This window comes from Dromiciops gliroides, chromosome 2, assembly GCF_019393635.1.
Source record: "Dromiciops gliroides isolate mDroGli1 chromosome 2, mDroGli1.pri, whole genome shotgun sequence".
NCBI classification, from domain to species: Eukaryota; Metazoa; Chordata; class Mammalia; order Microbiotheria; family Microbiotheriidae; genus Dromiciops; species Dromiciops gliroides.
In genome coordinates, this window is record NC_057862.1 from 419743401 (window position 1) to 419761893 (window position 18493).

The 18493-nt window shown below is 36.6% G+C and overlaps 1 protein-coding gene across 1 annotated transcript; it reads right to left on the minus strand.

Annotated features, from left to right (window-relative positions):
- Positions 1 to 200: 200 nt before the first annotated feature.
- On the minus strand, positions 201 to 1148 carry LOC122739017 (olfactory receptor 10A5-like). Its single transcript, XM_043980880.1, has one exon. The coding sequence runs from the start codon at positions 1146 to 1148 to the stop codon at positions 201 to 203; it is 948 nt and encodes a 315-aa protein (XP_043836815.1).
- Positions 1149 to 18493: the final 17345 nt, after the last annotated feature.

An 18493-nucleotide genomic window follows, 5' to 3' on the forward strand; every position in this document is an offset into this window, starting at 1 on the left:
TGTATATATTGTAGGGAGATCTCAGAAGTATTTTGCCTTCCTTGGTTCTCCCACTGAATGGTGCAGAAAGTAAAGGAATCCCCCAAGATAGTTATTCTCCTTACATCAAACTTTCCTACCCTCTCAACTAGGCATCTAAGGTCCTTTCTATTCCTAAATCTATGATCCTGTAATTGTAATGTCAAAGGTGGAGCTTCAGATCAAAATTTCCAGGATCCCAGGCCTCTATAGAAAATGTGATGGAGTGCAGTCTTCACCTCTCTATTCCTCAGACTATAGATAATTGGGTTCAACATTGGAGTTACCACTGTGTAGGATAGTGACAGCAACTTCTTGCTCTCTGGGGAGTTATTGGACTTGGGTCGGAAATAGGTAAGACTAGCAGACCCATAGAAAAGGGAAACAACAAGGAGGTGAGAGGAACAGGTAGAAAAGGCCTTACGTTTTCCCTCAGCTGAAGGCATTCTGATGATGGTACAACCAATGCGAACATAAGAGCCCAAGATCAATAAGCAGGGGGCCATGACAACCAAAATAGTTCCTACGATGGCATAGATCTCAAAGAGTGCTGTGTCTGCACAGACCAGCTTCAACACAGGCGGACTGTCACAGAAAAAGTGGTTCACTTGATTTGAGCCACAGAATGGGAAACTGAAGAGCCATGTCGTCTGTACTGTGGCCACAGGAAGTCCTGATAACCATGAGGCAGCAGCCAGCTGTACACAAGCCTTGTGACTCATGATGATTGGATAGCGCAGGGGGTCACAGATGGCCACATAACGGTCATATGCCATGGTTGCCAGAAGAAAGCATTCTGAAGCCCCCAAGAAGAAGAAGAAATACATCTGAAGGGCACAGTTGAGGAAAGAGATGTTTGTATCATGGACAAGCAGTGTTCCCAGCATTTTAGGAACAATGACCAGGTTGAAGCCAATTTCCAGGAGAGACAGGTTCCTGAGGAAGAAGTACATTGGACTGTGCAAGCCAGAGCCAACTGTTGTGACAAGTATGATAAGGGCATTGCCCATCAAGGTGATAAGTTCAATGGCAAGAAATAGAAAAAAGAGCAATGCCTGAAACTTGGGTTGCAGGGCAGAGAAGCTAAGGAGGACAAACTCACTCACTGTTGTCCAGTTCTCCCCAGCCATGAGCACAGAAATTGGTCCCCAGCTGCAGAGACAGAGAAATGTTTTTAACCAGGAAGGACAGGTTCTAATTTCTCAGTTTAGATTTCTCATTATATCAGAGAAGAGACGTGGACACAAGAAAATATTGGTGGGAAAAGGAGGGTTCCTAATATGGCATAAGACTAAGGATACAATGCAGAAACTCAGGGCTTGTACTCAAGGAAAGAGGATGTGGGTCAGTCTTAAAAATGGTATAGACATCTTCCTACAAATATAAATAGGTAAGAATTAACATTCTGGGTCAGGCCTATGTCTATCCAGTATGGGAATTCGTCTCTGATTATATAACTTAAGAATGTGTTATAAAAGAGGTCAGGGGCAGCTAGGTGGCGCAGTGGATAGAGCACTGGCCCTGGAGTCAGGAGTACCTGAGTTCAAATCCGACCTCAGACACTTAACACTTACTAGCTGTGTGACCCTGGGCTAGTCACTTAACCCCAATTGCCTCACAAACCAAAAAAAAAAAAAAAATTAAAAAAAAAAAAGAGGTCAGGGTTTTTTGTTGACAAAAGATTAGAACTAAATCATCACAGGTCAGGCAGATGGTGTAGTGGATAAAGCACTGGCCCTGGATTCAGGAGGACCTGAATTCAAATTCGGCCTCAGACACTTGACACTTACTAGCTGTGTGACCCTGGGCAAGTCACTTAATCCTCATTGCCCCACAAAAAAAAAAAAAAAAACAACCCTAAATCATCACAATCCTTAACCTAATCCTTAACCCTAAACTAATTCTTCATTTCCCTAATAAGTTATACCTGTAAATTTGCCTAAATTTCTAAAATTTAACAACCTATGTATGAAATAACTGAGGGACAGAGAGAAACCAAAGTTTTCAGAGCTAATAAGCATATCCAAATCTAGATACCAGCTCTTCTATACTATACCAGATTGCCTCCTCAGTATAACTACTTCATTAAGAAATTTCCCTGTAGTTTGTTTTTTAATTGGTTGGGGAATGGGGTTATCTTATTGACTTGAGGGCTACATCTGTGAACTTGCTCTGTGGAAACTGTGGAACTTGCTTGTAGAAAATTCAACCCCTTAACCTCTAGAGTTTCTTCTTAGATGAGGACAAGAGTATTATTATTGTATTCCCCCCACTGTTAACAATCACCTTGTACTTGTTTTGTATATACTTATATTTGCATATTATCTCCCATGTAAGATTAATATTTATATTATAATCATAATATTATCAGTATGTTATAATTATAATATTGAGTAATATAATATTTATCTATTATATAAATAGAAGTATGTACTTACCAATGGAAAAAAGAAATCAAATATACTCTTGATTTAGAAGAAATGAAAAAATCCAATTCATGGATAATCAATAATAACACAAATGATTTGAAGGTTACATATATCTTTACTAGACCATCTAAAACAAGGAAATTCAATTGGCCTTGCCTCACCCCACCCCACCTTTAACCCAGTAGTAATACCACTGTTAGGTTTATATCCCAAAGACATTCCCAGAAAGAGAAAAGACCTATTTATACAAAAATATTTATAGCAGCTCTTTTTGTGGTGGCTGAGAATTGGAAATCAAAGGAATGCCCTTCAATTGGGGAATGCCTAAACAAGTTGTGGTATATGATGGTGATAAAATATTATTGTGCTATAAGACGTGACAAGCAGGATGATTTCAGAAAGGCCTGGAAAGACTTGTATGAGCTGATGTACAGTGAAGTGAGCAGGACCAAGAGAATGTTGTGCACAGAGACAGCAATATTGTTTGATGAAGAACTGTGAATGACAACTATTCTCAACAATACAATGATCCAAGACAATCCCAAAGGACTATTGATGAAACATACTATCCACCTCCAAAGAAAGAACTGATATTGATGGAACACAGACTGAAGCATGTTATTTTTCACTTTCTTTCATTTTTTCTTTTATTCGTTTTCTTGTACAAAATGACTAATATGGTAATGTTTTACATAATCATACATGTATAACCCATATCTGATTGCTTAACACCTCAGGGAGGGGAGAGGGAAGGGAGGGAAAGAGGGATAAAAATTAGAACTCAAAACTATAAATAAAAATGTTCATTACTTTTTTAAAAAAATAGTAATAGCTCTTACAGAGCAAGAAATGAGTGAGTATAAATTCATGCAACACATAGAAATAAACCTGGAAAAGGGAGTTTTAACTCCAATTTTGCGATTTAAAAAAACCAACAAACAAAACTAGTGAGCCATTCTAAGAAGTGCAAGGAAAGTACAATGTTCCATCCCATACTTCTTACCCCCACAAATTTCCTCTTTGGTACAAAAATATACAAGTTGAGTGTTGTACTTCACAATTGAAGTAATGGTTGAAGCATGTAGAATGTGCCATTGTTCACATTAATCATGGTAACCTACAGCACTTTCAAATTCTCAGAGAGCTAAATTGATGCAAGGTCCACATGACATTATATTTAGTAGGCTCAACTTCATTATTACCTACATTCCTGGACAACACAATCTATGAGCGAACAGTCTGTTGCAAAATTCAGATTTGAGTGACCGATGGACCAATCACTTGAAGTGGTCCTTCTGAAACTACATTGTAGCCACTAAATCTTTTTTTTTTAGTTTTTATTTATAATTGATGGAATAAAACAAGCATTTCCATAACATTATAATAAAAAGATGATTGCACATGAAACTGCAAGTCAATTATATACCAGGAATATAGGGATGATTTAACATAAAGAAAACTATTAAAATGATTAATTATATCATTAATAAAAGTTTTTTAAACCATAGGATTATATCAATAGATGCAGAAAAAGTGATAAAGTACAACACTCATTGTTATTAACAAAAACACTGGAAAGTATAGACATAAATGTTTTTTCCTTAAATTGATTAAAAAATATATCTAAAACCATCAGCAAGCATTATTTGTAATGGGGATAAGCTAGAAGCCTTCTGATTAGGATCAGGTATGAAACAAGAATACCCATTGTCACCCATAATATTCAGTATCATATCAGAAATCCTAGCAATGGCAATAAGAGAAGAAAAAAGAAATATAATCAAAATAGGGAATGAGGTACTAAAACTATCTTTTTTGCATACAATATGATGGTATACTTAGAAAATACCAAAAACTCAACTAAAAAAGTTAGTTGAATCAATAATTTTAGCAAAGTAGTAGGATATAAAATAAATCATCAGCATTCCTATAAATCATGAACAAAACCCTCCAAGAAGAGATATTAAGAGATACCCCATTTAAAATAACTAAGCAGTATAAAATGCCTGGGAGTACACCAGCCAAAATAAACCCAGTAATTATATAAACAAAACTATTTTTAAAAACTTTTATACAAATAAAATCATATATAAATAATTAGATAAATATTAACTATTCATGAATAGGCAAGGCCAATGTAATAAAAATGACATTTATATCTAATCTATTTATTCAGCCATCCCAATTAAGTTTCCAAAAATTATTTTACTGAATTAGAAAAAATAAGGACAAAATTCATTTGGAAGAACAAAAAGTCAGGAATATCAAAGGAACTAATGAAAAAATATAGAGGAAGAAGATTCAGCAATTCCAGATTTAAACTATTTTATAAGGCAATAATTATCAAAACTATCTGGTGCTGTCTAAGAAACAGAAAGATCAATTGAAAGTAAACTTTGAGTAAACACAATTTACAGCAGCAAATAAATATAGTAACCTTGTATTTGACAAGTGTAAAGACTAAGATTTGGGGATAAGAATTCATTATTTGGCTAAAAAAATTGTTGGGAAAACTGGAAAGCAGTAGAAATTGGTAGAAATTGGACATAAACCGATATCTTAGACCATTTACTAAAATAAGGTCAAAATGGATATATGACCTAAATATAAAAAATCTATCTATTACAAAAAAATTTTAAGAACATGGAACATATTACTTATCAGACTTATAAAAAGGTGAAAAATTTATGAATAAACAAGAAATAGAGAATAGAGTGAGATATAAAATGGATAATTTAGATTACATTAAATTAAAAAGGGTTTGGGGGAGCAGCTAGGTGGTATAGTGGATAAAACACTGGCCCTGGATTCAGGAGGACCTGAGTTCAAATCCGGCCTCAGACACTTGACACTTAACTAGCTGTTTGACCCTGGGCAAGACACTTAACCCTCATTGCCCTGCCAAAAAAAAAAAGGGGGGGGGTTGTACAAATAAAGCAGCCATTAAATTTTAATCACATTTACTCATTAATCTATAATCAAGTTCAGCTATCTATTTTCCAAGTGGGCTTAATGCCAGCACCTGAGAGAAGATTGATCTCAAATATGTTCCTTGCTTGAACTTGAGGGTCCCATGTTTCATCTTAGTCACAAAACCATGACAATAGGACAAAGCTATTTAAGATCTTACAATTGCCCAAGACTTTTGGTTGTCAAGACTGTCACACAGATTCTTCTGTTATGTCCAGCTGTATAAACTGTGCTTGGACCAAGGATTAAAAAGGGCTTCTAAGTCATTGCAACCCCTGCCAATTTCTCTTCATTTTTGCATAATAATAATAAATATCATTATGGAAAAGGAAGTTGGAGAAGGGCATAATATAGTGTCTAGGAATCTATTTTTATTTATTTATTTATTTTCTTTTTAGTAAGGCAATTGGGGTTAAGTGACTTGCCCAGGGTCACACAGCTAGTAAGTGTTAAGTGTCTGAGGACGGATTTGAACTCAGGTACTCCTGAATCCAGGGCCAGTGCTCTATCCACTGAGCCATCTAGCTGCCCCTGTGTCTAGGAATCTAATGTAATCTAAGTGATGGTAGACAGTCTGACTAAAATTGTTCACTTCTGTCCTTCCTCAATTTCCACCATCACTACTGCATTATTCAAGGCTTTCTAAGATAAAGATTTATCTTTCTATGAAATATTACCTTCATTCCAATGGATATACACATGATGCATATAAAGAATTAATTATTATTTGAGGTTTTTATGACCCCATAGAATTAAAAAAAAAAAAAAACCTCAGCACACGCGCACTGGCCTCTGGAGCTCCGCAAACCGCACAGTGCTTTGCCGTGGTGCTGGCACCTCACGTCATCACCACTCACCAATGCCTACATGGGCCTGGCAAAATTAAAATGATTGGAAGCCTAGTGAGGGCAGTCATGTGACTGTCAGAGCAGCCAGCCAATTGTCTGGGGGCTGTGTGTGGTCAGCCTGGGATCTGCTGGGTAGAAGGGAGGGGTTTTTGCCATTCTATCTTGAAGCTGGAAGGCGACAGGACACTGCTGTGTGTTCTCATCTGATTCCTGGGTGGATGTGTTGTTCAGGTTGTATAATTTCCCTTTTCCCATTTTATTTCCTTTCCCTTGATCCTACTGATCCTGATTGTGTTTTTTTAAGTTCATTCTTGTTAAATAAATCCTGCTCTGTTTTGAGAAAGGTTGTCTCCTTCCTTGCCCCGATATTGCGGCAAGCCACTTAGCTAACACTCCCCAATTAAAAATTGGTCCCCCCATGCATCACATGAACCAAACCCTGGAATCTGTTCTGGTTCTGGTGCTATACCTGGAGGGATTCATGTTCAGCTCATTATACACTTAGAAATTTTGTTTTAATAACAATCTACTCTTTTACCTAGGACATTCCCTTTTCTAAGAAGCATGGTTTCTACTCTTGGCTTTTTCTTTCACTTATTCCATGCATCATAATACCCAGAGTCTTTTATCCATGGAATCTGGAGGCTATCCAGGTTGACTTGAACTGCACCCAATGTGCAGCCAAAATGACATATAACCAAGGTGCTACCACTATGCTTCCTGAGGTCCTTTGAGTATTAGAGACCAAGTCTAATCATTTTCCTATAAACAAAACTTGTACAAAACAGAACTCATATTTTTTCTTTAAAAAAACCTACCAGGGGCAGCTAGGTGGTGCAGTGGAGAGAGCACTGGTCCTGGATTCAGGAGAACCTGAGTTCAAATCCAGCCTCAGACACTTGACACTTAACTAGCTGTGTGAACTTGGGCAAGTCACTTAACCCCAACTGCCTCACCCAAAAATAAATTAAAAAAATTTTTTAAAACCCTACTATTTCTTCTAACTACCCCATTTCTGTAGTAAACAGTACCACTTGTCCAGTCACCCAGGTTCACAACCTAGGAGTAATCCTTGACTTTTCACTGATGTTCCTCATTTCCTCCACTATCCCATCAAATGATAATTTTTGCCTATTATACCTTCTTAACATATGTCAATGCCCTTCTCCTTTCCACTTACATGGTCGCCTTAAGGTGACTTAGTCAATCAATAATATTTATTAAGCACCTACCAGATTCCAGGCCCTGTGCTAAGCACTTTTCCAATATTATGACATTTTTATCCTCACAACAACACTGAGAGGTAGATGCTACTATCCCTAATTTACAATTGAGAAAAATGGGGCAAACAGAGGTTAAGTGACTTGCCTAGGGTCACAAAGGTAATAAGTATCTGAAGCCAGATTTGAAATTGGGTCTTCTTAACTCCAGGCTTAGCTCTCTCTATATTGCATCACCTAGCTGCCTCTTATCCTGGCTACTGCAATAGCCTCCTAATTAGTGTACCTGCCTCCTATCTCTTTCCCTCTCCAATTCATCCTCCACCCAGCTGGCATATTGATGTACCCAAAGCACAAGTCAGACCACATCACTCCATTGTTCAGAAAATTTATATAGTTCCTCATTGCCTTTGGATTAAAATAAAAACTCTACAGTCTACATTGCTAGCTTCACCACACCTAAATCTCCTTTTTGCACACTATGTTCCAACCTGAGTGATGTTCCTTGTACCTGACCATCTGTCTCCCGCTTCTAACCTCTACACAGACTTTCCCTAATGACACAATGCTCTCCATTCTAACCTGTCTCTCAGAATCCTTAGCTCCTTCCGAGGCTCAGCCCCAGTGACAATTTCAAGATACCTGTCTTGATTCTCCCAGTTGGTAGTGCTGCCTCCCACAGCTGTGAATATCCTGTATTTATTTGCTTGTGAAGATTTTGTATCTCCTCCACCCTCCCCACTCCACTCTAGTAGGCTCTCAGTCTTGAGGGAAAGGAATGTCTCAGTTTTGTATTGGTGTCTCAGTGTCAGGCCCAATTCTAGCATATAATATACATTTAATTTAATGTTTGCTAATTGATTTTCCCATGTTCTCACCTTTCTTTACTACATCCTCCCCCATTTCCAGCCCTGATAATTATACTAATCAACAGGCTTTGTCAGAGCTAGGATATGACAAATAAATTTTCCACAATGTAGTTTTAAATACAATCTTTGGCATCAAATGTCATCAGAATGCTGTGAAATTATAATGGTCAAGTTAAGTCCTAAAGAAGAGATATGAGAAGACAATTTCTCCTACTTCTATGCAGAGGTGGAGGACCATTGGTATAGAACACTGGAGACAATGAGGTGGTGTAGTGGATAGAGTATTGGGCCTGGAGTTAGAAGACCTGAGTTCAGATCTGACCTCAGAGTCTTACTAGCTGTGTGACCCTGGGCAAGTCATTTAACCTTTGTCTGTCAGTTTTCTTAATTGGTAAAATGGGGATAGTAATAGCACCTATATCCCAACGTTGTTATGATTAAATGAAATAGTATTTGTAAAATTCTTTCTCACCAAAATGTCAACTCATAAGTGGTGCTTAATAAAAGATTATTTCCTTTCTTCCTTTCTACCTTTTCTCCTTCCTTCCCCTCTTCCTTTCTTCCTTCTTTTCTATGATGTCAGATGTTTTCAATATTGTCAATGTTGCTTAGTTTTGATTAACTTTTTTCTGCTTATTTTTAATTTTTTTCTATAAGGGATGACTTTCTGGAATAGCTCAAAGGAAAGAAATACAATGAGAAATATAGGTAATATAAAAATAAAATAATATTTAAAAAATAAAAAACATGATTTTTGAAAGTCTATGTAAATAATAATTATAATAACCCTTTTCCCACAGGTTCATACTCAACCAAAGAAGTCTTAGAGATTAGTGGGGTGTAATTTTTCCTTATAGAAATTGTGTTGCCTTTGCCTCAATAAATTATGCTTCAATTCAATAAACAGGAGCTATTCTGCAGATCATTGCAAAGTGCTTGGGGCTAGGGAATAATGTAAAGTTTAGGTAAAACAGTCTGCCCTGATGAAATAGAGAGATGGAATAATTATAAGACATACTGTGGAGTCAGAATAAGCAAGTCTTGACACCTGATTGAACATAAGATCTAAGGGAGAAGAGAATGGTGTGAATCAAAGATAATAACAAAGCTTTGAGCATGGGTGAGGAAATGATGGTGCCACTGGAAAAAATTGCTAATTTTTGTGAACAATCATCTTGCTATTTACTAGACTGTTTTTTTTTTTAATTTATTAGCAATCCCAGTAGCTTAATATGGAAATAACATTAACTGACTTTTAGTTCCTAGAATCTCCTTATGGATGTGAATGACAGTGGCAATGCAACTGCTCTCACACAGTGTCACCCTTGAGTTCCTTCTGAATACCCAAACATCAGTACTTTGTACATGTTTTATATTTAATTACCTGTGCATGTACCTTTGGGTATCTCCAGTCCCTAGAACAGTGTCCTGGATGTAGTAGGTACTTACTTCCTGAATTGAATTGACTTGCATGTGGGTCACTGCTTTGGTTATATCTAATTAGAGTAAGAGCCTCCAGAGTCTTTATCATGGGTTTTTTACCTTCTTAATGTAGCCCCTTACATTAATTATTAGATGACATTAAATCTATATCAATTTGGTGATGTGTGTCTATGTGTTTGATTAAATTTAAAACAAAATGGAAAGTGTGCTGGATTTGGAGTCAGAGGTCCTGGATTTAAATCCAGCTTTGTCACTTACTACTACTAACTGTGTAATTTGGGTCAAGTAATTCAGCATCTTTAGACATCAGTTTCATCATGTTTAAAATGAGGGGGTTTGGGGCAGCTAGATGGCGCAGTGGTTAAAGCGCTGGCCCTGGATTCAGGAGTACCTGAGTTCAAATCCAGCCTCAGACACTTAACACTTACTAGCTGTGTGGCCCTGGGCAAGTCACTTAACCCCCATTGCCCCGCAAAAAAAAAAAAAAAAAAAATGAGGGGGTTGTAAAATTATAAGGGAGGCAGAAAACTGGGAAAAAATGTTGCAAAAAATATCTCTGATAAAGGCCTCATTTCTCAAATATATAGATAACTGAGTCAAATTTATAAAAATACAAGTTATTCCCCATTTGGTAAATGGTCAAAGGATATAAACAGGCAGTTTTCAGGGGGAAAAAATCAAAGCTATCTATAGTCATATTAAAATGCTCTAAATCACTATTGATCAGAGAAATGCAAATTAAAACAACTCTCAGGCACCACATCACACCTACCAGAGTGGCTACTATGACAACAAGGAAAATGTTGGAGGGCATTCAGGAAAACTGAGTCATTAATGCACTGTCAGTTGAATTGTGAAGTGAACCAATCATTCTGGAGAGCAATTTGGAACTGTGCTCAAAGGGTTATGAAATTTTGCATACCATTTGATCCAACAATACCACTGCTGGGTCTATATCCTAAAGACATCCAGAAAAAAAGAGAAAAGGACCTATTTATACAAAAAATATTTATAGCAGCTCTTTTTGTGGTGGCTAAGAATTGAACATCAAAGGAATGACCATCAATTGGGGTATGACTAAACAAGCTGTGGTATATTATTGTAATGGAATATTATTGTGCAATAAGAAATGACAAGCTGGATAATTTCAGAAAAGCCTAGAAAGATTTACATGAATGGATGCATAGTGAAGTAAACAGAACCAGAAGAACTTGTACACAGTAATGATGTTTTTTGATGAAGAATTGTAAATGACTTAGCTATTCTCAGCAATATAATGATCCAAGACAATACCATAAGGACTAATGATGACGCATACTATCTGACCCCAGAGAAAGAACTTATATTGATTGAATACAGACTGAAGGGAATTTTCGCTTTCTTTTTTTAAGTTTTCCTATATAAAATTACTAATATGAAATTTTTTTCATATTTGTACATGTATAACCTATATCTGATTGTTTACTGTCTCAGGGAGAGAGGGAAGGAGGGAGGGAAGAGAAGAGATAGAATTTGGAATGCAAGACTTTAAATAAAAATGTTAAAAATTGGAAAAAATTAAAATAAAATAGAGTTGGACTAAATTACTTCTAAGGTCTTTTTCAGCACTAAATATCCTATCTAGAGTCAAGTAAGAAACCTCCTAAGAATTGAGGGGAAAGGTCATAGAGTGCCCTCAGAAATGGAAGCTAACAAGGATCTACATAAAACAAATGACATTAGGGGCAGCTAGGTGACACAGTGGATAGAGCACTGACCCTGGATTCAGGAGGACCTGAGTTCAAATCCAGCCTCAGACACTTGACACTTACTGGCTGTGTGACCCTGGGCAAGTCACTTAACCCCAATTGCCTCACCAAAAAAAAAAAAATGACATTAGCAACCTGTGGAAATCTTCCAAAAAAACAATTCCTCCCAAGATATGATTTGTAAATATTGTAGATGAGACTAGAATGTCACCTAATCTAAATGCAGCTCATATAAATAAATTATTGTAACAGACTATTGACCCTTTCTGTCATGAGGAAATGTTTTAGTGACAGAAACTTTGAGTGACTCATAAGGAATATGTAAAGAAGATTAGATATTAAAGATGCTATCAGGGCTTAGTTGACACTTTGCTTGGATTTAAGACTATGTTTGTTAGACATGAATGTTTCAGTAACTAGAAAAGTGTGCTCCATAGGGGAGCATTTTGGGCTATTTCAGTTGTTTGAGTCATGTTCAACTCTTCATGACCCCATTTGGGGTTTTCTTGGCAAAGATACTTGGAGTGGTTTGCCATTTCGGTGACCATCTCATTTTTACCTCTTATTTTTTTTCTTTTTTGGGTGGGGCAATGAGGGTTAAGTGACTTGCCCAGGGTCACACAGCTAGTAAGTGTTAAGTGTCTGAGGCCACATTTGAACCCAGGTCCTCCTGAATCCAGGGCCTGTACTATATCCACTGAGCCACCTAGCTGCCCCTAACCATCTCATTTTTACTGAAACTGAAGCAAACAGGATTAAGTGACTTGCTCAGGGCCATGTAACTAATAAGTATGTGAGACCAGATTTGAAATCAGGTTCTCTACTCTAGTCCTAGTACTGGTGCTCTATCTACCATGCTACCAGACTGCCCCAGTGGTAAGGATACTGGCCTACAACTAGAAGACCTGATTAGCTTATGATTTCTGACATCTTGGCTGCATTAATAGATTGCAAGCTCCCTTAGGGCAGAGATTGTGCATGTTATTTTTTCAGCATCTTTAACAAAATGTAGCACAATGCTGACATATGGTAAGTGCTTAATAAATACTTATTGATTAATAGCATAATTCAGTTTTAGAAAATTTTGATAGAATGGTTTGGACAAGAATAAATATAACGTGATCCTTGTTGGTGTGCTTGCTAGTTCTTGCTCCATTCAATGCCCAAATATTATTATATTTCCTTTCCTATAGGATCTCAACCTCTTTGCTCTAGATATAACAGGGTTACCCCTTTCCCTCTAGGAAGACCAAGCCCTCTCTTACATCCTCCATACTGTTCTGCTAGCTAAAGTCTTCCAAGTCAGATTCCAAGTCAGATCTCCTTTCTGATAGGAGAACCATACCCCTCCTTCAAATCAGGCTGGGACTAGTGCTAAGCTTCCAGGCTATTGTTCTCTCTTCTACTTCTCTGTAGAAGTGTATCCTATAGTATCCTATAGGAATTCCTCAACTCCCTGACCACTCATTCTACCGCTGCCCTGAAATCCCCTTGTGAGATGAGGGAATACAGCAACATTCCTATTCTGTCAAGGTTTCCATTGTCTATTTCTTCACAGTAATCAAATAATCTTTCTATCAGTTACTATCTTTCTCTCTGTGTCTTTGTCCTTCTCTTACCTTTCTTCTCAAATCTTATGGGTTGGAAGTTCCCACTGCAAGCCATACCAAACCTTTCCTGATTTTATTCTTCGTCTTTGTCCTTCTCTTACCTTTCTTCTCAAATCTTATGGGTTGGAAGTTCCCACTGCAAGCCATACCAAACCTTTCCTGATTTTATTCTTCTTTCCTCTTTCCCAGGTTTATTCTTCAAGGATTTCCCTGATCTCCTCAGATAAAAGTGATCTTTACCAACCATCCAGGCACAATACCCCTCTTTAAATTTTTCATCACACTTTCATGACTCTCCTTTCCCCCTATTACATTTTACCTTTTATCATACTTACTGGTATATGACATATTCTTCACAGTTAATATACTGCAAAAACCCTTGAAGGCAATGATTGTCTTCAACTTTCGGGTTCTTGTGCTTAAAAGAGTTCCATGTTTATAATAGATTAATAAGTGTATGTTGGATTGTGATAGGTTATTTTTGCATAGCTCTATATTTTTATAGCACTTTCACACATATTATTTCATTTTATATTTACAACTGCCTGATAAGATTTGCAGAACTGTTATTATTTCTACTTTAAAAATGAGAGGGACGGCTAGGTGGTGCAGTGGATAGAGCACCGGCCCTGGAGTCAGGAGGACCTGAGTTCAAATCCGGCCTCAGACACTTAACACTTACTAGCTGTGTGACCCTGGGCAAGTCACTTAACCCCGATTGCCAATAAATAAATAAATAAATGAAAATGAGAAAGTACTCTCTGAAACCCTATGGCATAGAGGATAGAGAAATAATCTTAGAATCAGGGAGATCTGGGTTCAAGATATACCTATGATACATACTAGCGGTGTGACCCTAGAGAGAGAAAAGAGAAAAGAAAAAGAGTAAAGGCAACTAATTCTGAAGGAGGATAAATAATTTTATCAAGATTATCCTGGGGGGTGGGGTGGGGAGGTGGCAGCTAGGTAGCATAGTGGATAAAGCACCAGCCCTGGATTCAGAGGACCTGAGTTCAAATCTGGCCTCAGACACTTGACAGTTATTAGCTTCATGACCCTGGGCAAGTCACTTAACCTTCATTGCCACACCCAAAAAATGGGGAAAAAATTATCCTGTTAGTGATAGAACAAGGATTATAAAGCATATCTAACAATTCATAGTACAATGGTTTTCTACCTATGACATATAACATTGTCTCAATATTCACCAATTCAACAAATAAGTGCTTCATGCCTATCATGTACAAATTAGTGTGCTATGTGCCTCCTATAGCTCCTATGTCTCAAGATCACCCCATTGATCCTCCCAGAATCACTGTCAGTCAGATAAAACAAATGTCTTCCCATCAAGTCTTAGCTCTGTTCTAGAATTCTATAAATCATTCAAAGGAGGTGGAAACTACCCTGTACTATGTTGTGTTGTTATCTGGATATGTATGTGCACATGTATTTCTTCTCCCCAACTAGATTGTAGATTACTTGAGGACAGGGACTATGTTTTATTTTATTTTATGTCTTCTTATCAATGCCATGGGCATAGACCTATATGTGGTATTTAAAGGAAGTAAGGGAAAATGAGGTACTGGAAACTTAGTCCTGCTTTGGAATTCTAGTGGGGCTCTCCTGATCTGGGGACTTCCTGAAGGATTATATTTAGAGGAAAATCTGAGTCATTTTAGTGACCTCTATGTGTCAGATGTCAATAATCCCCCTGACACAGGCAGAATAAACAGCGGCCTGGGGAAAAACTATTGAGGTCTACCCAACTGAATGAAAAAAAGAGATTGGAAAACTGGATCTATGTGTCCTCCATTTTACTGAGTACCCACTTACATCTTACTGAGTTTGGGGAGGAATATGGCTCAGGCTTTGCTCAGACCATTGCCTCTCTGCTGGAGGAAGACCTACCTTGTTTGAACTGTAGAGTGACTTTATTGAATTTTCTTGATGTCCTCAGTCACAAGAGTTTTGTGGAAGATGGCTCATTCACAGTTATAGAATTGGCCTGAGATAACTGGGAGTTAGAGATCCAAGCCTACCTTACCCCAGATTCATACAAACAAAATGAGGTAGCAGGATTGGGAGCTGGCCAACTTGGGGACCAACCCCAAAGATGTTTATCTCTAGCAGTGAATCCCTTCCCTGTGTCCTCAGGGTCAGGTGAGTGACAACTCCCTCCCTAGAGGATACACACTCTCCCAGGCCCCCTTCCTCCCTTAGTGAGAATTGACCTTCCTTTAGCTTCCCTTCAGGGTCATAGAGAAGTCTCAGGAGTAAACCAGATGAGTGTTTACAAGAAAATTTGTACAGAAGAAAGAGAAAAGAAAAGGAGAAATAGAAACTTACAAATGTAGGAATCAATGTGAGCATCTATTGAACATCTACTGTAGATTTAGGATAAGATAATATACTATAAGGGAAGCAAAACTAGAATTTGATTGAATTTAACAAACATATTAACCACATTCTATGGGCAGGGCATTCTGCTAGAGATCAGAGATACAAAGATGATTCTGAGGTCTGGAAAAACTTGGGGTTTTCCTGGCTTAGTATTTCTCTGGCCAACAGGCTATTTACTCCTTGAGTCAAGTCTTTGTTTCTTGTCTGGTATTCCCACACTGATGTGTTGTCTCTTTTCTGGAAACCCTTATATCCTTGAAACATCCTAGACAAAGAAACATGATTCCCAAGCTATTGGTGGCTCCTTTCCTCTTCTGAGCAAAACCTCAAAAACACCTATGGGGTTCTGAACCCTATTTGTCCATAACAATTGAGGTGATCGGGGGATACCATGAATCATAGACTCAAGTGTCCTAGGCCATGGTGAACTCTTTCTCCCTACCTTGGCTTAGAGACCATTATTTCTTAGTCTGCCTGGTGACATTCTCAGATCCCAGTCTTGCTTTGGAAGTATTTATCCTAGTCCCATTGTGATAGGGGTTTTGAGAGCCTGCCCTAGTTTGGAGGTGTTAGACCAGGATCCAGTGTAAAAGAGAGGGAGGTGTTCAGTGGGTTCCCTTAGTAACCTTCTCTTGTTGTCCTATCTCCTATTTCCTTGGTTGTCATCAGTTGAAACACATGACCTTCCTTTTGACGATTTTCTTTTAACACATGAAATGTGTTAATGCTTTCATCGCTGAATGGTTAACTTAATTCTTCTTTAATTCCAGTAAAGGCTCTGAAAGATGAAAAATGCAAGCAAAGGGTTTACAATCCACTAAGAGGAACAGATCTATTTCTGTATATATGTTACATAATATAATTAGTATATAAGAGAGATGGGAACAAGGTAAAAGTGTCAGAACTTATTCCCCCAAAGTTGTTCTTAAAACAATATTGCTTTTACTATATACAACATTCTTCTGGTTCTGCTCATTTTGCTCTTCATTATTTCTTACAAGTCTTCCCATGTTTTTGTAAGATCATTGAGCTCATCATTTCTTATATCACATTAGTATTTCATCACAATCATATACTACAATTTGTTCAATCATTACCCAATTTATAGGTATCCTTGAAATTTCCAGTTCTTTGCCACCATAAAGAGAGCTGATATAAACATTTTAGCAAATATAAGTTCTTTTCCTTTTCCCCTAATCAACTTCAGAAATAAACCTAGTAGTAGTAGTATTACCGGGTCAAAGGGTATAGGTAGTTTAATAACTCATTGGTCATAATTCCAGACTGTTTTCCAAAATGGTCGCAATTCCAACAATGAGTATGTCCCAATTTTTCCACATCCCCTCCAATATTGTTATTTGCCCATTCAATTGTTTTAGCCAATTTGGTAGGTATAAAATGATATCTCAAGGTTGTTTAATTTTCTTAATGGTTAAGAGCATATTTTCATAAGACCATGAATTGTTTTGATTTCTTCATTGGAAAATTGCCCATTTATATATATATATATATATATATATATATATATATATGTGTGTGTGTGTGTACATATATATGTACATATATACATATATATGTACATATATACACATATATACACACATATATATATATACATATATGTGTGTTTGTATATGTATGTTTTTCATATAAGTTTATCTGATAAACTGTCTATACATTCCCCCACCATTTTCTGCTTTCCTTCTGATCTTGACTACATTTGTTTTATTTGTACTAAAATAGATGATTTAAAAAGATAAAAAGGGTAAGTACAGTTTGATAAAAGGTACCTTGGACAATGAAGCAATATCAATACCAAACCAAATGCACCAAATACTACAGCATCTAAATTTTTAAAAGAAAAGTTAAATGAATTACAGGTAGAAATTTTTATTAGTACTATAATATTAAGGAATTTTCAAATTCCCTTCTCAGAAGTATATAAATCAAACCAAAAAAATAAATAAGAAAGAAGTTAGGGAAATGAATAAAATTTTAGACAAACTAGATATAACTAACTGGAGAGAAGTAGAAAGGGATACACTTTTTTCTCAGGAGTTCATGGTACTTTTACAAAGATTGACACTATATTCATTAGTACATTAAAAAATCTTAGTTCAAAGCAGAAAAACAGAAATATTAAAAGTATCTTTTCCAGATCATAATACAATAAAAATTATTTTTAATAAGGAACCAAGGAAACATAGGTTAAAAATTAATTAGAGACCAAATAACCTAATCTTTTTTCCTTCTTTCTTTTTTTTTGTGTGGGGCAATAAGGGTTAAGTGACTTATCCAGAGTCACACAGCTAGTAAGTGTCAAGTGTCTGAGGTCAGATTTGAACTCAGGTCCTCCTGAATCCAGGGCTAATGCTTTATCCACTGTGCCACCTAGCTGCCCCTTTTTTCTTTTTTTTTTCTTTCTTTCTTTTTTAAACAACCTAATCTTAAAGAACGAGTAGATTAAAAAACAAATCATACAAACAATCAACAATTTCATTAAAGGTAGTGACAATAATGAGACATCATATCAAAACCTATGGGATACAGCAAAAGCTGTGATTAGAGGAAAACATATCTCTAAATGCTTGCATCAATAAAATAGAGAAAGAGCAAATTAATGAATTTGGTATGCAGCTAAAAAACTAGAAAAAAGAATAAATTAAAAATCCCCAATTAAACACTAAATTGGAAATCCTAAAAATTAAAGATGAGATTAATAAAATTGAGAGTAAAAAACATCTAATTAACAAATAAAACTAGGAATTTGTTTTATGACATAAAACAAATAAAATAGGTAAACAATTGGTTGATTTGATTTAAAAAATGAGAGAAGAAAAACAACTCACTAGTATCAAAAATGAAAAGGGTGAATATATCACTAACAAAGATCAAATTAAAGCAATTATAGGGAGTTATTTTACCCAATTATATGAAA

What these genes read in the sequence shown, in the direction of transcription:
- LOC122739017 (XM_043980880.1), bottom strand. Translation starts at nt 1,148, where the DNA reads ATGGCTGGGGAGAACTGGACAACAGTGAGTGAGTTTGTCCTCCTTAGC.